The sequence below is a fragment of the Pecten maximus genome, chromosome 4 (genome assembly GCF_902652985.1).
Source record: "Pecten maximus chromosome 4, xPecMax1.1, whole genome shotgun sequence".
NCBI classification, from domain to species: Eukaryota; Metazoa; Mollusca; class Bivalvia; order Pectinida; family Pectinidae; genus Pecten; species Pecten maximus.
In genome coordinates, this window is record NC_047018.1 from 3754419 (window position 1) to 3780391 (window position 25973).

A 25973-nucleotide genomic window follows, 5' to 3' on the forward strand; every position below is an offset into this window, starting at 1 on the left:
AGATAATATAACTACCCGTCCGAGACCTTCAAATAATATAACTACCCGTCCGAGACCTTCAGACAATATAACTACCCGTCCGAGACCTTCACACAATATAACTACCCGTCCGAGACCTTCAGATAATATAACTACCCGTCCGAGACCTTCAGATAATATAACTACCCGTCCGAGACTTTAGATAATATAACTACCCGTCCGAGACCTTCACACAATATAACTACCCGTCCGAGACCTTCAGATAATATAACTACCCGTCCGAGACCTTCAGATACTATAACTACCCGTCCGAGACTTTAGATAATATAACTACCCGTCCGAGACTTTAGATAATATAACTACCCGTCCGAGACATTCAGATAATATAACTACCCGTCCGAGACATTCAGACAATATAACTACCCGTCCGAGACCTTCAGACAATATAACTACCCGTCCGAGACCTTAGATAATATAACTACCCGTCCGAGACCTTCAGATAATATAACTACCCGTCCGAGACCTTAGATAATATAACTACCCGTCCGAGACATTCAGACAATATAACTACCCGTCCGAGACCTTAGACAATATAACTACCCGTCCGAGACCTTAGATAATATAACTACCCGTCCGAGACCTTAGATAATATAACTACCCGTCCGAGACCTTCTGACAATGTAACTACCCGTCCGAGACCTTCTGACAATGTAACTACCCGTCCGAGACATTCAGACAATATAACAACCCGTCCGAGACCTTCAGATAATATAACTACCCGTCCGAGACCTTCAAATAATATAACTACCCGTCCGAGACATTCAGATAATATAACTACCCGTCCGAGACCTTCAGACAATATAACTACCCGTCCGACACCTTCAGATAATATAACTACCCGTCCGAGACCTTAGATAATATAACTACCCGTCCGAGACCTTCAGATAATATTACTACCCGTCCGAGACCTTCAGATAATATAACTACCCGTCCGTGACTTTCAGATAATATAACTACCCGTCCGAGACCTTAGATAATATAACTACCCGTCCGAGACCTTCTGACAATGTAACTACCCGTCCGAGACATTCAGACAATATAACAACCCGTCCGAGACCTTCACACAATATAACTACCCGTCCGAGACCTTCTGACAATGTAACTACCCGTCCGAGACCTTCACACAATATAACTACCCGTCCGAGACCTTAGATAATATAACTACCCGTCCGAAACCTTCAGACAATATAACTACCCGTCCGAGACCTTCAGACAATATAACTACCCGTCCGAGACCTTAGACAATATAACTACCCGTCCGAGACCTTCAGACAATGTAACTACCCGTCCGAGACCTTCAGATAATATAACTACCCGTCCGAGACCTTCACACAATATAACTACCCGTCCGAGACCTTCAGACAATATAACTACCCGTCCGAGACCTTAGATAATATAACTACCCGTCCGAGACCTTAGATAATATAACTACCCGTCCGAGACATTAAGATAATACAACTACCCGTCCGCGACATTAAGATAATACAACTACCCGTCCGAGACCTTAGATAATACAACTACCCGTCCGAGACCTTCACATAATATAACTACCCGCCCGAGACATTAAGATGATACAACTACCCGTCCGAGACCTTAGATAATATAACTACCCGTCCGAGACCTTAGATAATATAACTACCCGTCCGAGACATTCAGACAAGATAACTACCCGTCCGAGACCTTCAGATAATATAACTACCCGTCCGAGACCTTCACACAATATAACTACTCGTCCGAGACCTTCAAATAATACAACTACCCGTCCGAGACCTTCAAATAATATAACTACCCGTCCGAGACCTTCAAATAATACAACTACCCGTCCGAGACCTTCAAATAATACAACTACCCGTCCGAGACATTAAGATAATACAACTACCCGTCCGAGACCTTAGATAATATAACTACCCGTCCGAGACCTTCAGACAATATAACTACCCGTCCGAGACATTCAGATAATATAACTACCCGTCCGAGACTTTAGATAATATAATTACCCGTCCGAGACCTTCAGATAATATAACTACCCGTCCGAGACCTTCAGATAATATAACTACCCGTCCGAGACCTTCACACAATATAACTACCCGTCCGAGACCTTCAGATAATATAACTACCCGTCCGAGACCTTCAAATAATATAACTACCCGTCCGAGACCTTCAGACAATATAACTACCCGTCCGAGACCTTCACACAATATAACTACCCGTCCGAGACCTTCAGATAATATAACTACCCGTCCGAGACCTTCAGATACTATAACTACCCGTCCGAGACTTTAGATAATATAACTACCCGTCCGAGACTTTAGATAATATAACTACCCGTCCGAGACATTCAGATAATATAACTACCCGTCCGAGACATTCAGACAATATAACTACCCGTCCGAGACCTTCAGACAATATAACTACCCGTCCGAGACCTTAGATAATATAACTACCCGTCCGAGACCTTCAGATAATATAACTACCCGTCCGAGACCTTAGATAATATAACTACCCGTCCGAGACATTCAGACAATATAACTACCCGTCCGAGACCTTAGACAATATAACTACCCGTCCGAGACCTTAGATAATATAACTACCCGTCCGAGACCTTAGATAATATAACTACCCGTCCGAGACCTTCTGACAATGTAACTACCCGTCCGAGACCTTCTGACAATGTAACTACCCGTCCGAGACATTCAGACAATATAACAACCCGTCCGAGACCTTCAGATAATATAACTACCCGTCCGAGACCTTCAAATAATATAACTACCCGTCCGAGACATTCAGATAATATAACTACCCGTCCGAGACCTTCAGACAATATAACTACCCGTCCGACACCTTCAGATAATATAACTACCCGTCCGAGACCTTAGATAATATAACTACCCGTCCGAGACCTTCAGATAATATTACTACCCGTCCGAGACCTTCAGATAATATAACTACCCGTCCGTGACCTTCAGATAATATAACTACCCGTCCGAGACCTTAGATAATATAACTACCCGTCCGAGACCTTCTGACAATGTAACTACCCGTCCGAGACATTCAGACAATATAACAACCCGTCCGAGACCTTCACACAATATAACTACCCGTCCGAGACCTTCTGACAATGTAACTACCCGTCCGAGACCTTCACACAATATAACTACCCGTCCGAGACCTTAGATAATATAACTACCCGTCCGAAACCTTCAGACAATATAACTACCCGTCCGAGACCTTCAGACAATATAACTACCCGTCCGAGACCTTAGACAATATAACTACCCGTCCGAGACCTTCAGACAATGTAACTACCCGTCCGAGACCTTCCGATAATATAACTACCCGTCCGAGACCTTCACACAATATAACTACCCGTCCGAGACCTTCACACAATATAACTACCCGTCCGAGACCTAAGACAATACAACTACCCGTCCGAGACCTTAGATAATATAACTACCCGTCAGAGACCTTAGATAATATAACTACCCGTCCGAGACCTTCAGACAATATAACTACCCGTCCGAGACCTTCAAACAATATAACTACCCGTCCGAGACCTTAGATAATATAACTACCCGTCCGAGACCTTCAAACAATATAACTACCCGTCCGAGACCTTCAGACAATATAACTACTCGTCCGAGACCTTCACACAATATAACTACCCGTCCGAGACCTTAGATAATATAACTACTCGTCCGAGACCTTAGATAATATAACTACCCGTCCGAGACCTTCTGACAATGTAACTACCCGTCCGAGACCTTAGATAATATAACTACCCGTCCGAGACCTTCAGACAATATAACAACCCGTCCGAGACCTTCAGACAATATAACTACCCGTCCGAGACATTCAGACAATATAACTACTCGTCCGAGACATTCAGACAATATAACTACCCGTCCGAGACCTTCAGATAATATAACTACCCGTCCGAGACCTTCACACAATATAACTACCCGTCCGACACCTTCAGATAATATAACTTCCCGTCCGAGACCTTCAGACAATATAACTACCCGTCCGAGACCTTAGATAATATAACTACCCGTCCGAGACATTCAGATAATATAACTACCCGTCCGAGACCTTAGATAATATAACTACCCGTCCGAGACCTTCACACAATATAACTACCCGTCCGAGACCTTCAGATAATATAGCTACCCGTCCGAGACATTCAGACAATATAACTACCCGTCCGAGACCTTAGACAATATAACTACCCGTCCGAGACCTTAGATAATATAACTACCCGTCCGAGACCTTCTGACAATGTAACTACCCGTCCGAGACCTTCTGACAATGTAATTACCCGTCCGAGACATTCAGACAATATAACAACCCGTCCGAGACCTTCAGATAATATAACTACCCGTCCGAGACCTTCAAATAATATAACTACCCGTCCGAGACATTCAGATAATATAACTACCCGTCCGAGACCTTCAGACAATATAACTACCCGTCCGACACCTTCAGATAATATAACTACCCGTCCGAGACCTTAGATAATATAACTACCCGTCCGAGACCTTCAGATAATATTACTACCCGTCCGAGACCTTCAGATAATATAACTACCCGTCCGAGACCTTCAGATAATATAACTACCCGTCCGAGACCTTAGATAATATAACTACCCGTCCGAGACCTTCTGACAATGTAACTACCCGTCCGAGACATTCAGACAATATAAGAACCCGTCCGAGACCTTCACACAATATAACTACCCGTCCGAGACCTTCTGACAATGTAACTACCCGTCCGAGACCTTCACACAATATCACTACCCGTCCGAGACCTTAGATAATATAACTACCCGTCCGAAACCTTCAGACAATATAACTACCCGTCCGAGACCTTCAGACAATATAACTACCCGTCCGAGACCTTAGACAATATAACTACCCGTCCGAGACCTTCTGACAATATAACTACCCGTCCGAGACCTTCAGACAATATAACTACCCGTCCGAGACCTTCAGACAATATAACTACCCGTCCGAGACCTAAGACAATATAACTACCCGTCCGAGACCTTAGATAATATAACTACCCGTCAGAGACCTTAGATAATATAACTACCCGTCCGAGACCTTCAGACAATATAACTACCCGTCCGAGACCTTCAAACAATATAACTACCCGTCCGAGACCTTAGATAATATAACTACCCGTCCGAGACCTTCAGACAATATAACTACCCGTCCGAGACCTTCAGATAATATAACTACCCGTCCGAGACCTTCAGACAATATAACTACCCGTCCGAGACCTTCAGACAATATAACTACCCGTCCGAGACCTTAGATAATATAACTACCCGTCCGAGACCTTCACACAATATAACTACCCATCCGAGACCTTAGATAATAAAACTACCCGTCCGAGACCTTCAGGCAATATAACTACCCGTCCGAGACATTCAGACAATATAACTACCCGTCCGAGATCTTCAGATAACATAACTACCCGTCCGACACCTTCAGATAACATAACTACCCGTCCGAGACCTTCAGACAATATAACAACCCGTCCGAGACCTTCACACAATATAACTACCCGTCCGAGACCTTCTGACAATGTAACTACCCGTCCGAGACCCTCACACAAAATAACTACCCGTCCGAGACCTTCACACAATATAACTACCCATCCGAGACCTTCAGATAATATAACTACCCGTCCGAGACCTTCAGATAATATAACAACCTGTCCGAGACCTTAGATAATATAACTACCCGTCCGAGACCTTCAGACAATATAACTACCCGTCCGAGACCTTCAGATAATATAACAACACACGACATGAATGGCCAAGCACACAAATACTAATAAATCGAATGTTATCCATCCAAAATGATAAAAGTTTGATAAACCTCTTTATCTGACTTTTGAGTGTCTCTCTACAGGAATATTTTCAAATCCCTATACATGTTCACGGTAAAGAATATGTATCTTATAAGGAGTTGACCTATTTATTTATTGACATATTGTCGAAACTGCTCTAAAATCAACCACTACAGTAATACCACAGTATCTTTTATACATATTGAATTATTGATCGTCTAATTGGCATAACCTGATGCATTAAATCAATAGAAATGAAGAATCAATATATTTTTTCTTAATGATATAGTAATATAATCAAGTCTTAAATTAATTGTGTAACTTTTTTCAAATCCTTCTTACCGGTTTGAAAAAAGACACGAGTATATGATATTATATTTGAAGTTTCACGAATTATTTTATCTTTTTTGGAAACATGGCCTAATTTACACATGTACTAAAACATTGGATCTGTAACACTTACTTCAAGAAGAGATTTGTCTCAAAGTATTACACATTGACGATGTTAACCTACACGTGTCCCTCTATGGTAAAGACTCCTACATACGTTAAGAGTCACGAGAATCAATTTATCCACAATAGACACGTGCATGTGGTAATATTTATTCCCAAAACTATGTCTGAAGAGAATATCTGTTTTACTATGATCATTTTACAGTTTGCTATTCTATATTTTATAATCTGAGAATATTGTCGGTATTCTATAGCTCTGCTGACAGAGTTCAGAGTAATCTGAGAATATTGTCGGTATTCTATAGCTCTGCTGACAGAGTTCACAGTTTAAAGACGTGTATTCATTCGAGTTCATTTTATTTGTGATGATAAAAAACAAACAAAAGTTTTCATTTAGTTTTCACTTCATTTCAACTGGCCGGAATGTTCATCCTAGAAGTCCAGCAGCCTGTAGCTTGAGGAGAGAATCAGTGAGAGAGCTCAGGTAATGGCCGTCCGCCGCTGTGGAGAAATGTTCAAAAACATTAATAAGTAGTATGGAAATCAAAGGATTGGTCTAGCTTTAGGCACGAAGTGTTAAAATCTTTACTACATTGTATTAATGTATAGGTCATATGTGCATGTGCATAACTCGTGTCAGTAGAAAACCATTATAAAACGGTTATTGCGAGAGCGATCTGTATTGGCAATGATTCATTGTCACATTTGGTAAAATAAGATGTCAAATATTCACAAGAATCCTGATCACATTATCCTCATTAAACGAAAAATTCTATTATCGTTTTTAATCTCAGAAAACAACAGTTTCTGGCCTACCCAAGCAATTATCAGCGGCAAGCACGAAGCCGTTACAACATGTGATCTGCTGGTCTGGACAGGCGCCCTTGTTAGGGACGAGCTGGGTATCGATGTAGGTGATCAACTTCTCACTGTATTGAAGAAAAGTAAGATGGTGATGGAACACAACAAAATAAGTATGTAACACACACAATGTAAACATTCTACATCTCGGTCATATTGATCTATGATCGACTCATTCACTTGGAATCATGAAAACAATGTCAGGGTCACTAAGTCTTCTTCCATAACAGTGTTTTTTTCTAATCGGAATAGGGGGAGCATAAAGATGTTTGACCTCTATTGTTGTCCTTACTGTTGGAAACCAGTCAGATTGTTAGTTACATGACATTAATTATTCGCAAGATGGTTGTCATGGTGACCAGGATTTTCATCGAGGTGGAAACAAATAATGAGAGGAGACGATGAGACTTGAAATGAAGAGTAAAACATACAAGCTTTTTAAAAAATTGTCTCTGATCAAATCAAAATCGCCAATTTGTGAAATTATGATGCTGCTTGTGAAATAATAAGTCGATTTAAAGGATGGAAAAAATGGAGTCATTTTTAAGGTTGATTTCTCTAATCTTGAAAAGAATCATCTCTATTGAAAAATCAAGTACACAATTTTACACAAAGGCAAAGTGCCTAACATTTCATTACGTTACGGCATAATCGGTGTTTGCCTAATGAGCGTATTAAACGCTTTTGGACTAAATCTGCGAATAGCAAATACTGATGTTTATGGAATGACGTACACATATTGTATATTGGTAGTCTCGCATGTCTTGGTGTTCAGAAATCCACATCCGTCCTGTGTGTGAACCTGGACCGACTCTTTGATGGTGTGGGCTGCGATCTTTGACACCGTTGTGGTGTTAACTACCTGGTCAGCACCGTTCTTACAGCACCAGTTACTGTAACATATAACGATAGACACATCACCAGTTACTGTAACATATAACGATAGACACATCACCAGTTACTGTAACATATAGACACATCACCAGTTACTGTAACACATAGACACATCACCAGTTACTGTAACATATAGACACATCACCAGTTACTGTAACATATAGACACATCACCAGTTACTGTAACACATAGACACATCACCAGTTACTGTAACATATAGACACATCACCAGTTACTGTAACATATAGACACATCACCAGTTACTGTAACATATAGACACATCACCAGTTACTGTAACATATAACGATAGACACATCACCAGTTACTGTAACACATAGACACATCACCAGTTACTGTAACATATAACGATAGACACATCACCAGTTACTGTAACATATAACGATAGACACATCACCAGTTACTGTAACATATAACGATAGACACATCACCAGTTACTGTAACATATAACGATAGACACATCACCAGTTACTGTAACATATAACGATAGACACATCACCAGTTACTGTAACATATAACGATAGACACATCACCAGTTACTGTAACATATAGACACATCACCAGTTACTGTAACATATAACGATAGACACATCACCAGTTACTGTAACATATAGACACATCACCAGTTACTGTAACATATAACGATAGACACATCACCAGTTACTGTAACATATAGACACATCACCAGTTACTGTAACATATAGACACAGCACCAGTTAATGTAACATATAGACACAGCACCAGTTAATGTAACATATAACGATAGACACATCACCAGTTACTGTAACATATAACGATAGACACATCACCAGTTACTGTAACATATAACGATAGACACATCACCAGTTACTGTAACATATAACGATAGACACATCACCACTTACTGTAACACATAAACACATCACCAGTTACTGTAACATATAGACACATCACCAGTTACTGTAACATATAACGATAGACACATCACCAGTTACTGTAACATATAACGATAGACACATCACCAGTTACTGTAACATATAACGATAGACACATCACCAGTTACTGTAACATATAGACACATCACCAGTTACTGTAACATATATAACGATAGACACATCACCAGTTACTGTAACATATAACGATAGACACATCACCAGTTACTGTAACATATAACGATAGACACATCACCAGTTACTGTAACATATAACGATAGACACATCACCAGTTACTGTAACATATAACGATAGACACATCACCAGTTACTGTAACATATAACGATAGACACATCACCAGTTACTGTAACATATAACGATAGACACATCACCAGTTACTGTAACATATAACGATAGACACATCACCAGTTACTGTAACATATAACGATAGACACATCACCAGTTACTGTAACATATAACGAAATCACCAGTTACTGTAACATATAACGATAGACACATCACCAGTTACTGTAACATATAGACACATCACCAGTTACTGTAACATATAACGATAGACACATCACCAGTTACTGTAACATATAACGATAGACACATCACCAGTTACTGTAACATATAACGATAGACACATCACCAGTTACTCTAACATATAGACACATCACCAGTTACTGTAACATATAACGATAGACACATCACCAGTTACTGTAACATATAGACACATCACCAGTTACTGTAACATATAACGAAATCACCAGTTACTGTAACATATAACGAAATCACCAGTTACTGTAACATATAACGAAATCACCAGTTACTGTAACATATAACGATAGACACATCACCAGTTACTGTAACATATAGACACATCACCAGTTACTGTAACATATAACGACAGCACCAGTTACTGTAACATATAACGATAGACACATCACCAGTTACTGTAACATATAACGATAGACACATCACCAGTTACTGTAACATATAACGATAGACACATCACCAGTTACTGTAACATATAACGACATCACCAGTTACTGTAACATATAGACACATCACCAGTTACTGTAACATATAACGATAGACACATCACCAGTTACTGTAACATATAGACACATCACCAGTTACTGTAACATATAACGATAGACACATCACCAGTTACTGTAACATATAGACACATCACCAGTTACTGTAACATATAACGATAGACACATCACCAGTTACTGTAACATATAGACACATCACCAGTTACTGTAACATATAACGACATCACCAGTTACTGTAACATATAACGATAGACACAGCACCAGTTACTGTAACATATAGACACATCACCAGTTACTGTAACATATAGACACATCACCAGTTACTGTAACATATAGACACATCACCAGTTACTGTAACACATAGACACATCACCAGTTACTGTAACATATAGACACATCGCCAGTTACTGTAACATATAGACACATCACCAGTTACTGTAACATATAACGATAGACACATCACCAGTTACTGTAACATATAACGATAGACACATCACCAGTTACTGTAACATATAACGATAGACACATCACCAGTTACTGTAACATATAACGATAGACACATCACCAGTTACTGTAACATATATACACATCACCAGTTACTGTAACATATAGACACATCACCAGTTACTGTAACATATAGACACATCACCAGTTACTGTAACATATAGACACATCACCAGTTACTGTAACATATAGACACATCACCAGTTACTGTAACATATAGACACATCACCAGTTACTGTAACATATAGACACATCACCAGTTACTGTAACATATAGACACATCACCAGTTACTGTAACATATAGACACATCACCAGTTACTGTAACATATAACGATAGACACATCACCAGTTACTGTAACATATAACGATAGACACATCACCAGTTACTGTAACATATAACGACATCACCAGTTACTGTAACATATAACGATAGACACATCACCAGTTACTGTAACATATAGACACATCACCAGTTACTGTAACATATAGACACATCACCAGTTACTGTAACATATAACGACATCACCAGTTACTGTAACATATAACGATAGACACATCACCAGTTACTGTAACATATAGACACATCACCAGTTACTGTAACATATAACGATAGACACATCACCAGTTACTGTAACATATAGACACATCACCAGTTACTGTAACATATAGACACATCACCAGTTACTGTAACATATAACGATAGACACATCACCAGTTACTGTAACATATAGACACATCACCAGTTACTGTAACATATAACGATAGACACATCACCAGTTACTGTAACATATAGACACATCACCAGTTACTGTAACATATAACGATAGACACATCACCAGTTACTGTAACATATAACGATAGACACATCACCAGTTACTGTAACATATAACGATAGACACATCACCAGTTACTGTAACATATAACGATAGACACATCACCAGTTACTGTAACATATAGACACATCACCAGTTACTGTAACATATAACGATAGACACATCACCAGTTACTGTAACATATAGACACATCACCAGTTACTGTAACATATAACGATAGACACATCACCAGTTACTGTAACATATAACGATAGACACATCACCAGTTACTGTAACATATAACGATAGACACATCACCAGTTACTGTAACATATAACGATAGACACATCACCAGTTACTGTAACATATAGACACATCACCAGTTACTGTAACATATAACGATAGACACATCACCAGTTACTGTAACATATAACGATAGACACATCACCAGTTACTGTAACATATAACGATAGACACATCACCAGTTACTGTAACATATAACGATAGACACATCACCAGTTACTGTAACATATAACGATACACACATCACCAGTTACTGTAACATATAACGATATACACATCACCAGTTACTGTAACATATAACGATAGACACATCACCAGTTACTGTAACATATAACGATAGACACATCACCAGTTACTGTAACATATAACGATAGACACATCACCAGTTACTGTAACATATAGACACATCACCAGTTACTGTAACATATAACGACATCACCAGTTACTGTAACATATAGACACATCACCAGTTACTGTAACATATAACGATAGACACATCACCAGTTACTGTAACATATAGACACATCACCAGTTACTGTAACATATAACGATAGACACATCACCAGTTACTGTAACATATAGACACATCACTAGTTACTGTAACATATAGACACATCACCAGTTACTGTAACATATAGACACATCACCAGTTACTGTAACATATAACGATAGACACATCACCAGTTACTGTAACATATAGACACATCACCAGTTACTGTAACATATAGACACATCACCAGTTACTGTAACATATAACGATAGACACATCACCAGTTACTGTAACATATAGACACATCACCAGTTACTGTAACATATAACGATAGACACATCACCAGTTACTGTAACATATAGACACATCACCAGTTACTGTAACATATAACGACATCACCAGTTACTGTAACATATAGACACATCACCAGTTACTGTAACATATAGACACATCACCAGTTACTGTAACATATAACGATAGACACATCACCAGTTACTGTAACATATAACGATAGACACATCACCAGTTACTGTAACATATATAACGATAGACACATCACCAGTTACTGTAACATATAGACACATCACCAGTTACTGTAACATATAACGATAGACACATCACCAGTTACTGTAACATATAGACACATCACCAGTTACTGTAACATATAACGATAGACACATCACCAGTTACTGTAACATATAACGATAGACACATCACCAGTTACTGTAACATATAGACACATCACCAGTTACTGTAACATATAACGATAGACACATCACCAGTTACTGTAACATATAGACACATCACCAGTTACTGTAACATATAACGATAGACACATCACCAGTTACTGTAACATATAGACACATCACCAGTTACTGTAACATATAACGATAGACACATCACCAGTTACTGTAACATATAGACACATCACCAGTTACTGTAACATATAGATACATCACCAGTTACTGTAACATATAGACACATCACCAGTTACTGTAACATATAGACACAGCACCAGTTACTGTAACACATAGACACATCACCAGTTACTGTAACATATAACGATAGACACATCACCAGTTACTGTAACATATAACGATAGACACATCACCAGTTACTGTAACATATAGACACATCACCAGTTACTGTAACATATAGACACATCACCAGTTACTGTAACATATAGACACATCACCAGTTACTGTAACATATAGACTCATCACCAGTTACTGTAACATATAGACTCATCACCAGTTACTGTAACATATAGACACATCACCAGTTACTGTAACATATAGACACATCACCAGTTACTGTAACATATAGACACATCACCAGTTACTGTAACATATAACGAAATCACCATATACTTCAAGTCAGCCATAGACAAAGATATCACAGAATTCCCTTTTTGTTAGTTCTGTACTCTATATCAAAAACCGATAGATTTGATATGCAAATTAAGCAGTAATTCTAACTACATTATGTAAGCGCAAAATATAAACAATGACTGAGATTCAACTGGACTTCTGGTCTAGTGAGACTGGCAGGCTATTTGTGACAATTCGTTATTATGGTAGTGAAAACGCAGCGGTCAGCTGTAGAATATATATCACATCATATGGATATCTAAATTCCGTGCATCTATAGTGTATGCTAAGTTAAATGTTTAGATAGCTTCTGTATACTTTGCATGTTGTCATTCCTATATAAGGTGTTAGACATAAAGCACTCTAAGTGTTCAATAACTGATCATTATATATATATACTGAACCTGCTATCGCCCATTTTCTTCCCTCTTTTCAGCATCAGCTGCAGGTGTCGGGGTAGCTGGTCATAGTGCACACTGGCCAATAAATCCAGCTCAGCTTGTGTATAAACACGGGACTCCGAAACACCCCAGAGTGCCAACACTATCACAATCTGTACCAAAAACAATTTATACATCTTTGTTTAATGGGGGAGTCGCAGGTGTGGTAGTCCACCGTACACTGTACTTTAAATAGTGGCATAGACTATGACACATATACAGACAAGGTCATCCTATCAGTTATAGAGATAAGCACTGTCTCTGGCTTACTGTCCGGAAAACCATACAAATTACAAGGAATCAACAGGAAACCATATGATTTAGTCGTGTAACAAACTAAGGTGCATTATTGGAATATATTTAATGATCATGTTCTGTTTGATTTGAAAGAAGTTATTGTATTTCAAACTTGAAGCTCAACATCACATAGTAATACTATCGTTATCCTGAATAGCCCAAGACGATATTAGCATAGGGCAACCAACAAGACAAGCTTGCTAATACTTCTTCTGAGCAAAAGAATAAAAACAATGATACATACTTTAAAATGAATATTGTTGTTTATTGTATTATATGATTGTTACAAACTGTATCATATCAAAATTGTCATAAACATCATAAAAGGTCCAAACCTGCCACAATGATTCCTGTACACATCTCCATACCCGCGAGAACCAGGCACGTGGAGTATAACACTTTATGGTACAAACTGTGTGCAGAGACTCTATCAAAACTGGTATCTAGAACGAACTGTTATTAATGTTGGGTGAAATATTTGTAAACCTGGGGCCTATGTATAGCTAGGTATGTGTAGAAGAGTGCTGTGTCAGTGCATTTTCTTTTGTATCTCTATTGCATGGTTGTAAATAAATGTATATAAGTTGGTTATGCTGGTTCTCATTAGTTTTTGACACCTAATACCACACCTCGTGACAGCGGAATAATGAACATTTATTAAAGTGGTGTAAAAATGGCACGGATATGGGTGATAAAGTATGAAAATACCAAATAAAATCCACTGATACTGTATATATAGTGGGTAATGAATTATATCTAAGTTTGTCGTTTGACGTTAATGATAAATGCTATATTTGCGGGGTTGAGCAAAGAGCAACATAACCATATTATTTTACGACATTTATTCAAATAAAGAAACCATCAATTCTTTTTTGTTATCATTTGTAGATCTGTCAATGATTGACCACCTACCTGTATATATACACCCAATAAAGAGATGTGACGTCACGGAAAATCCATTTAATGGACTATTTTTAACTATGTATATAGGGTAAAGAATGTGCCTACTTAAGCATGGTATTGATATTTATATTCACGGCTAGTGGTGAAACACATATACAACCATTTGGATCACACAAACGACATAACTAAACAACAGCCGAAATATGGCGACACAACTAGGTAACTCTGCCGAAGAGCGGCAAAGGAATGCTGACCGTTTAGTCAACTTATTGAATGTGGACGGCAATGGACAATGCGCTGATTGTGGTGCGATATGTAAGTGTTGGGTATGGTACCTAACATTGTGGTGTGATATGTAAGTGTTGACTGTGGTACCTAACATTGTGGTACGATATGTAAGTGTTGACTGTGGTACCTAACATTGTGGTACGATATGTAAGTGTTGACTGTGGTACCTAACATTGTGGTACGATATGTAAGTGTTGACTGTGGTACCTAACATTGTGGTGCGATATGTAAGTGTTGGGTATGGTACCTAACATTGTGGTGTGATATGTAAGTGTTGGGTATGGTACCTAACATTGTGGTGTGATATGTAAGTGTTGACTGTGGTACCTAACATTGTGGTACGATATGTAAGTGTTGGGTATGGTACCTAACATTGTGGTACGATATGTAAGTGTTGGGTATGGTACCTAACATTGTGGTGTGATATGTAAGTGTTGACTGTGGTACCTAACATTGTAGTACGATATGTAAGTGTTGGGTATGGTACCTAACATTGTGGTGTGATATGTAAGTGTTGGGTATGGTACCTAACATTGTGGTACGATATGTAAGTGTTGGGTATGGTACCTAACATTGTGGTACGATATGTAAGTGTTGACTGTGGTACCTAACATTGTGGTACGATATGTAAGTGTTGGGTATGGTACCTAACATTGTGATGCGATATGTAAGTGTTGGGTATGGTACCTAACATTGTGGTACGATATGTAAGTGTTGACTGTGGTACCTAACATTGTGGTGCGATATGTAAGTGTTGGGTATGGTACCTAACATTGTGGTACGATATGTAAGTGTTGGGTATGGTACCTAACATTGTGGTACGATATGTAAGTGTTGGGTATGGTACCTAACATTGTGGTGCGATATGTAAGTGTTGACTGTGGTACCTAACATTGTGGTACGATATGTAAGTGTTGGGTATGGTACCTAACATTGTGGTACGATATGTAAGTGTTGGGTATGGTACCTAACATTGTGGTGCGATATGTAAGTGTTGGGTATGGTACCTAACATTGTGGTGCGATATGTAAGTGTTGGGTATGGTACCTAACATTGTGATGCGATATGTAAGTGTTGGGTATGGTACCTAACATTGTGGTACGATATGTAAGTGTTGACTGTGGTACCTAACATTGTGGTGCGATATGTAAGTGTTGGGTATGGTACCTAACATTGTGGTACGATATGTAAGTGTTGGGTATGGTACCTAACATTGTGGTGTGATATGTAAGTGTTGGGTATGGTACCTAACATTGTGGTACGATATGTAAGTGTTGGCTATGGTACCTAACATTGTGGTACGATATGTAAGTGTTGACTGTGGTACCTAACATTGTGGTGTGATATGTAAGTGTTGGGTATGGTACCTAACATTGTGGTGTGATATGTAAGTGTTGGGTATGGTACCTAACATTGTGGTACGATATGTAAGTGTTGGGTATGGTACCTAACATTGTGGTGCGATATGTAAGTGTTGGGTATGGTGCCTAACATTGTGGTGTGATATGTAAGTGTTGGGTATGGTACCTAACATTGTGGTACGATATGTAAGTGTTGGGTATGGTACCTAACATTGTGGTGCGATATGTAAGTGTTGACTGTGGTACCTAACATTGTGGTACGATATGTAAGTGTTGGGTATGGTACCTAACATTGTGGTACGATATGTAACTGTTGGGTATGGTACCTAACATAGTGGTACGATATGTAAGTGTTGACTGTGGTACCTAACATTGTGGTACGATATGTAAGTGTTGACTGTGGTACCTAACATTGTGGTGTGATATGTAAGTGTTGGGTATGGTACCTAACATTGTGGTACGATATGTAAGTGTTGGGTATGGTACCTAACATTGTGGTGTGATATGTAAGTGTTGGGTATGGTACCTAACATTGTGGTGTGATATGTAAGTGTTGGGTATGGTACCTAACATTGTGGTACGATATGTAAGTGTTGACTGTGGTACCTAACATTGTGGTACGATATGTAAGTGTTGGGTATGGTACCTAACATTGTGGTACGATATGTAAGTGTTGGGTATGGTACCTAACATTGTGGTACGATATGTAAGTGTTGGGTATGGTACCTAACATTGTGGTGTGATATGTAAGTGTTGACTGTGTTACCTAACATTGTGGTGTGATATGTAAGTGTTGACTGTGGTACCTAACATTGTGGTACGATATGTAAGTGTTGGGTATGGTACCTAACATTGTGGTACGATATGTAAGTGTTGACTGTGGTACCTAACATTGTGGTGTGATATGTAAGTGTTGGGTATGGTACCTAACATTGTGGTACGATATGTAAGTGTTTGCTGTGGTACCAACATGGTTGTTAGTCCTAACACTATTTTAACAGGTGGATAGTTGACTTTGTATATTGGCCCAATATGACTTTATTGTTGCAAGGCAGTTCAGCGACAAACTTCCACATGACACTATTTCTCAACAGCCTTAGATCCGTCCTGTGTCGGTACATTCACTACCTCTATACTGTATTCTCTGTTAACATTAGAGATTGTTTTAGGATCAAACCCCTATTCTGTTTTGGGGAATATATGTTTTAGCCTGTCTGGTGACCAAAGTTCTTCAGCCAACTTACAGGAGAGTTGGCATACCAGTTCTGAATTCTTATGAGTATCTACACTGGTTTAGTAAAAAAAACAAAAGTTATGGCGCCTATGCCGCCCGTCCACTTCTACAGTTTATTCTGTTTAGGTGTCTTTCTATTACTCCTGCCATGAAGCGCAATCTTATCTGTCATTCGAATGTGTTATTCACGAATTATTTTTTGTATAATAAAGTGTGTGTTGATCGGCAGAGCAGAAGTGTAAATAATATAAATGTAGGAAAGGGTGGTACACAAGTGTCCACGTTGAGTAAAATGATACCAAACTTTATGTTTATATTATTTTAATAGTATTAAGGTGATGTTAGTACATTACACACCAACTATTGATTGGTCGATCTAAATTAATGGCCACCATGTCATTTGTCTTCACAGCACCAAAATGGGCCTCCTGGACGTTGGGTGTATTCATTTGTTTACATTGCTCTGGGATTCATCGAAACATCCTGGGCCACACCAGCAAATTAAAGTCCCTAACTCTCGATTTCTGGACAACAGCAGAAGTTGATGTAAGTAGAAAGTTTTCGTTTGTTTATTTGTTAATGTGAAGTAAAACTCATCCTTAACACCACTGACGAGCCATCAGTTAGCTGTCTGTTACAAACTGTATACTGTTGTTTTCACCAGTGTGTACAATCATGTAACAAATGCGACAAGTACACTGTACTAAATACAAACACAGTATATTGATATTACTGTAACTATGGCAACAGGTATACTGTACTAAATACAAACACAGTATATTGATATTACTGTAACTATGGCAACAAGTATACTGTACTAAATACAAACACAGTATATTGATATTACTGTAACTATTGCAACAAGTATACTGTACTACATACAAACACAGTATATTGATATTACTGTAACTATGGCAACAAGTATACTGTACTACATACAAACACAGATATCATATTGATAATACTGTAACTACGGCGACAGGTATTATGCACTAAATACAAACTCACACAGATACTAGTAATTCGACTGACATGATAATTACGCATTTGATATGTTGTAGAACATGGAGGAGATTGGAAACATCAAGGCAAACAAATTGTACGAGGCTTCACTTCCCAAGGATTTTCAACGACCACAACAAAATAAGTATCCTGTTTAGATATCAGTTTGACTAGCTTATTTAGGTATATACCTGTCATGTTTTAGATATCAATATGACGAGCTTATTTAGGTATATACCTGTCATGTTTTAGATATCAATATGACTAGCTTATTTAGGTATATACCTGTCATGTTTTAGATACCAGTATGACGAGCTTATTTAGGTATATACCGGGCCTGTTTTAGATATCAATATGACGAGCTTATTTAGGTATATACCGGGCCTGTTTTAGATATCAGTATGACTAGTTTATTTAGGTATATACCGGGCCTGTTTTAAATATCAGTATGACTAGCTTATTTAGGTATATACCGGGCCTGTTTTAAATATCAGTATGACTAGCTTATTTAGGCATATACCGGGCCTGTTTTAGTTATCAATATGACTGGCTTATTTAGGTATATACGGGCCTGTTTTAGTTGTCAATATGACTAGCTTATTTAGGTATATACCGGGCCTGTTTTAAATATCAATATGACAAGCTTATTTAGGTATATACCGGGCCTGTTTTAAATATCAACATGACTAGCTTATTTAGGTATATACCTGTCATGTTTTAGATATCAATATGACTAGCTTATTTAGGTACATTTTGTATATACCTGTCATGTTTAGATACAAGTATGACAAGCTTATTTAGGTATATACCGGGCGTGTTTTAGATACCAGTATAACTAGCTTATTTAGGTATATACCGGGCCTGTTTTAGATATCAGTATGACTAGCTTATTTAGGTATATACCGGGCCTGTTTTAGATACCAGTATGGCTAGCTTATTTAGGTATATACCGGGCCTGTTTTAGATACCAGTATGGCTAGCTTATTTAGGTATATACCTGTCATGCTTTAAATATCAACATGGCTAGCTATATAGATCTATAGTTTATATTAAATATTTTAGATCAAATACTTTGCATACAAATCAAAATGTATGAATGATGTGTGAATGTTTATGTTTGAGTTACCTCCCTTAAATGTTAGTTATACATATATATTTTTTTCATTTCATAGTAAATGTATATATCTAATTTTATATTTATACGATCCACTTGCCACCTTAGGAGAAAATTCATATATGCTTGGCCTGTTATTTGATCCTTTTGACTAATACCATCAAATGTCAATAACATTTGTTGAAATGAAAAGGGCTTTGAATAAGTTGTACAAATTGTGCCCAATCCTCTCGATCAGAAAATGCAATAAAATACGTTTAAGTCAAAATAAAAAAACTCCTTAACAAAATTCAAGCGCATTAATGATGGAATTTATAAGGAACAAGTACGAATTTAAGAAATACAAGTCTCCACCTGTATTATGGGAGACCACTACCCCCATAGGTAACGAGGAGACCACTACCCCCACAGGTTACGAAGACAACACAAGTCGCCTCAACACAATACATGGAAAAGATATCGAAAATGATCCGAAAAAAGTGAGCGAAGAAGACATAAACAATGGTCCAAAAATAGTGAGCGAAGAAGAAACAGGATGTCTCTGTATGGTAAGTATGTATTTATCTACTTAGTACTGTTGACAAACTGACTGGCGTATTCAAATTAATTCTAACAGGTTAGTACATTGAGGAGTTAACGTATCAGAAATACTTGTCTTAGAAAAATAAAGAATACAATTAACAGTCTTGATTTTATATAAAAAAAAAACTAAAATAACATTCATACTAAATAAATACGTTTAAAGTATTCCTGTGTCCGATCGCGGAAACAACTGTCTTCACTCATGAAATTATAATGACAAAAAACGATGACAATGATTAGGTGCCCTCGCATCAGCCAGTATTCCATGAGGACGGTTGTCTAGAGTGACACCAACAGTCAGGGTCATATGAGGACGGATGTTTAGAGGGACACCAACCGTCAGGGTCATATGAGGACGGGTGTTTAGAGGGACACCAACAGTCAGGGTCAAGTGAGGACGGGTGTTTAGAGGGACACCAACAGTCAGGGTCAAGTGAGGACGGGTGTTTAGAGGGAGACAACAGTCAGGGTCAAGTGAGGACGGGTGTTTAGAGGGACACCAACAGTCAGGGTCAAGTGAGGACGAGTGTCTAGAGGGAGACAACAGTCAGGGTTATATGAGGACGGGTGTGTAGGGGACACCAACAGTCAGTGTCAAGTGAGGACGGGTGTTTAGAGGGACACAGACAGTCAAGGTCATATGAGGACGGGTGTTTAGAGGGACACCAACAGTCAGTGTCAAATGAGGACGGGTGACTAGGGGGACACCAACTGCCAGGGTCAAATGAGGACGGGTGTTAAAAGGAACACCAACAGCCAGGGTCAAATGAGAATGGGTGTCCAGGGGACACCAACAGTCAGGGTCATATGAGGACGGGTTTCTAGAGGGACACCAACAGTCAGGGTCATATGAGGACGGGTTTCTAGAGGGACACCAACAGTCAGGGTCATATGAGGACGGGTTTCTAGAGGGACACCAACAGTCAGGGTCATATGAGGACGGGTTTCTAGAGGGACATCAACAGTCAGGGTCATATGAGGACGGGTTTCTAGAGGGACACCAACAGTCAGGGTGATATGAGGACGGGTTTCTAGAGGGACACCAACAGTCAGGGTGATATGAGGACGGGTTTCTAGAGGGACACCAACAGTCAGGGTGATATGAGGACGGGTTTCTAGAGGGACACCAACAGTCAGGGTCATATGAGGACGGGTTTTTAGAGGGACACCAACAGTCAGGGTCATATGAGGACGGGTTTCTAGAGGGACACCAACAGTCTGGGTCATATATAGGGATGGGTGTTAAGAGGGACGCCAACAGTCGAGGTCATATGGGGTTGGGTAAATAGAGACAACGTATTAGTCTAAAAAAGATGTATAAAAATTATCATTCCGCTGTTTCGTCATGCTAGGTCTCTCGTGATACAAGTGATCAGAAATAAAAAGGTCCTAAAGGGAAGTCAGGAATTAAATAACGGACTACGGCGCTATAACCACAAGACTGGGCTCATTTGGTAAAGTTTGAACACCGGATGAACTGTCATTGGAAATAATTTTATTATATAGTAGTATATTTTCATTCTGAATATTTACATATGTTGCAGAATTCGTGTTCTTGTAACGTCCTATAAAAGCTGCCCGGACACACCATGAAGACGAATATCTTTGGATCATTATCGGATCGGTTAATTACACAAAACTACGCTATACAGTGGCCTAGAAACAAAACGCAGACGAACAATCGATCATTGAGGCGCGTGTTGTCATCTACATCAGGGACGTGTGTACGTCTACATTGAGGCGCGTGCTATCATCTACATTAGGGACGTGTGTAGTTTTACATTGAAGCGCGTGTTGTCATCTACATCAGGGACGTGTGTACGTCTACATTGAGGCGCGTGTTGTCATCTACGTCAGGGACCTGAGTACGTCTACATTGAGGCGTGTATTGTCATCTACATCAGGGACGTGTGTACGTCTACATTGAGGCGCGTGTTATCACCTACATCAGGGACGTGTGTACGTCTACATTGAGGCGAGTGTTGTCATCTACATCAGGGACGTGTGTACGTCTACATTGAGGCGCGTGTTGTCATCTACATCAGGGACTTGAGTACGTTTACATTGAGGCGCGTTATCATCTACATCAGGGACGTGTGTGCGTCTACATTGAGGCGCGTGTTGTCATCTACATCAGAGACGTGTGTACGGCTACATTGAGGCGCGTGTTGTCATCTACATCAGGGACGTGTGAACGTCTACGTTGAGGCGCGTGTTGTCATCTACATCAGGGACGTGTGTACGTCTAGATTGAGGTGTGTGTTGTCATCTACATCAGAGACGTGTGTATGTCTACATTGAGGCGCGTGTTGTCACCTACATCAGGGACTTGAATACGTCTACATTGAGGCGCGCGTTATCATCTACATCAGGGACGTATGTACGTCTACATTGAGGCGCGTGTTGTCATCTACATCAGAGACGTGTGTACGTCTACATTGAGGCGCGTGTTGTCATCTACATCAGGGACGTGTGTACGTCTACACTGAGGCGCGTGTTATCATCTACATCAGGAACGTGTGTACGACTACATTGAGGCGCGTGTTGTCATCTACATCAGAGACGTGTGTACGTCTACAATGAGGCGCGTGTTGTCATCTACATCAGGGACGTGTGTACGTCTAGATTGAGGCGTGTGTTGTCATCTACATCAGAGACGTGTGTATGTCTACATTGAGGCGCGTGTTGTCATCTACATCAGGGATATGTGTACGTCAACAATGAGGCGCGTTATCATCTACATCAGGGACTTGTGTACGTCTAGATTGAGGCGTGTGTTGTCATCTATATCAGGGACGTGTGTACGTCTACATTGAGGCGCGTGTTATCATCTACATCAGGGAGTTGAGTACGTCTACATTGAGGCGCGTGTTATGATCTACATCAGGGACGTGTGTACGTCTACATTGAGGCGCGTGTTATGATCTACATCAGGGACGTGTGTACGTCTTCATTGAGCACGCGTTGTCATCTACATCAGGGACGTGTGTACGTCTACATTGAGGCTCGTGTTGTCATCTACATCAGGGACGTGTGTGCGTCTTCATTGATGTACTTGTTATTATCATCTATATCAGGGACGTGTGTACGTCTTCATTGAGGTACTTGTTATTATCATCTACATCAGGGACGTGTGTACGTCTTCATTGAGCACGTGTTGTCATCTACATCAGGGACGTGTGTACGTCTACATTGAGGCGCGTGTTGTCATCTATATCAGGGACGTGTGAACGTCTACATTGAGGCGTGTGTTATCATCTATATCAGGGACGTGTACGTCTACATTGAGGTACTTGTTATTATCATCTACATCAGGGACGTGTGTACGTCTTCATTGAGCACGCGTTGTCATCTACATCAGGGACGTGTGTACGTCTACATTGAGGCGTGTGTTATCATCTATATCAGGGACGTGTACGTCTACATTGAGGTACTTGTTATTATCATCTACATCAGGGACGTGTGTACGTCTTCATTGAGCACGCGTTGTCATCTACATCAGGGACGTGTGTACGTCTACATTGAGGCGCGTGTTGTCATCTATATCAGGGACGTGTGTCCGTCTACATTGAGGCGCGTGTTGTCATCTACATCAGGGACGTATGTACGTCTACATTAAGGCCCGTGTTGTCATCTACATCAGGGATATATGAACGTCTACATTGAGGCGTGTGTTGTCATCTACATCAGAGACGTGTGTACGTCAACATTGAGGCGCGTTATCATCTACATCAGGGACGTACGTCTACATTGAGGCGCGTGTTGTCATCTATATTAGGGACGTGTGTACATTTACATTGAGGTGCGTGTTGTCATCTACATCAGGGAAATGTGTACGTCTACATTGAGGCGCGTGTTGTCATCTACATCAGGGACGTATGTACGTCTACATTGAGGCGTGTGTTATCATCTACATCAGGGACGTGTATGTCTACATTGAGGCGCGTGTTGTCATCTACATCAGGGACGTGTGTACGTCTACATTGAGGCGCGTGTTGTCATCTACATCAGGGATGTGTGAACATCTACGTTGAGGCGCGTGTTGTCATCTTACATCAGGGACGTGTGTACGTCTACATTGAGGTGTTTTTTATTATCATCTACATCAGGGACGTGTGTACGTCTACATTGAGGCGCGTGTTGTCATCTATATCAGGGACGTGTGTATGTCTACATTGAGGCACGTGTTGTCATCTACATCAGGGACGTGTGTACGTCTACATTGAGGCGCGTGTTGTCATCTACATCAGGGACATGTGTATGCCTACAGTGAGGCGCGTGTTGTCATCTACATCAGAGACGTGTGAACGTCTACATTGAGGCGCGTGTTGTCATCTACATCAGGGACATTTGTATGTCTACATTGAGGCGCGTGTTGTCATCTACATCAGGGACGTGTGAACGGCTACATTAAGCACGTGTTCATTCAGAGTGACGTGGTAGATAACATTGTGCAAAAGGAATATAACTTACATTGTGATTGAGTGTGTGTATCTGTGTAAGTGTGCAGGACTTTGTTTTAAACTTTTAACTTGCTTGGAGCGAGATGAGGAAAACCATAAGAATATTAAATTTTTTTTTAATTTACATATTTAAATTCAGTTTGAAAACGTACAATTAAAAGATAATGTATTAAACTAGTTTTCGTTTTTCTTTATACATTTTGTATTTTGTGAATAGTTAATGAAACTCTTACTTGACTCACAGGGGCATGTCTAGTCTTATATTAAAACATATCCCAAACATCCGATCGCCATTGAAATTCTGACCTATTTTTTTCAAACTTATTTTTTCGTACAAAATCTTCACCTACCAACATAAATATACTACCGATCTCTTCAGAAAACTTCAATCTATCGGTTCATACATGTTTTACATATGTAATATTAATCCAACTTTAATCATGACATGCGACATGATTTCAACCTTCCCAAAATTCCTTTACTTACAAACAGTGGATATTTATATACTGTAGAAAGGTGACCTGAGGTGACCATATCTACATACAGTGGAGAGGTGACCCGAGGTGACCATATTTACATACAGTGGAGAGGTGACCTGAGGTGACCATATCTACATACAGTGGAGGTGACCTGAGGTGACCATATCTACATACAGTGGAGAGGTGACCCGAGGTGACCATATTTACATACAGTGGAGAGGTGACCTGAGGTGACCATAT

At 39.6% G+C, this 25973-nt stretch overlaps 2 protein-coding genes across 2 annotated transcripts; one reads left to right on the forward strand and one right to left on the reverse strand.

The window, feature by feature from the left end:
• Positions 1 to 6685: 6685 nt before the first annotated feature.
• LOC117325002 lies at positions 6686 to 14207 on the reverse strand. Its single transcript, XM_033880870.1, has 4 exons — positions 13975 to 14207; positions 7941 to 8099; positions 7162 to 7274; positions 6686 to 6846 (listed from the first exon to the last, which is right to left on the reverse strand). Exons 1-4 carry the CDS (start codon positions 14145 to 14147, stop codon positions 6773 to 6775), a joined length of 519 nt encoding a protein of 172 aa, XP_033736761.1. The 5' UTR covers positions 14148 to 14207; the 3' UTR covers positions 6686 to 6772.
• Positions 14208 to 15291: 1084 nt separating this feature from the next.
• On the forward strand, positions 15292 to 25428 carry LOC117325003 (stromal membrane-associated protein 2-like). Its single transcript, XM_033880872.1, has 5 exons — positions 15292 to 15525; positions 18506 to 18639; positions 19155 to 19240; positions 20505 to 20757; positions 22336 to 25428. The coding sequence occupies exons 1-5, from the start codon at positions 15414 to 15416 to the stop codon at positions 22360 to 22362; spliced, it is 612 nt and encodes a 203-aa protein (XP_033736763.1). The 5' UTR covers positions 15292 to 15413; the 3' UTR covers positions 22363 to 25428.
• Positions 25429 to 25973: the final 545 nt, after the last annotated feature.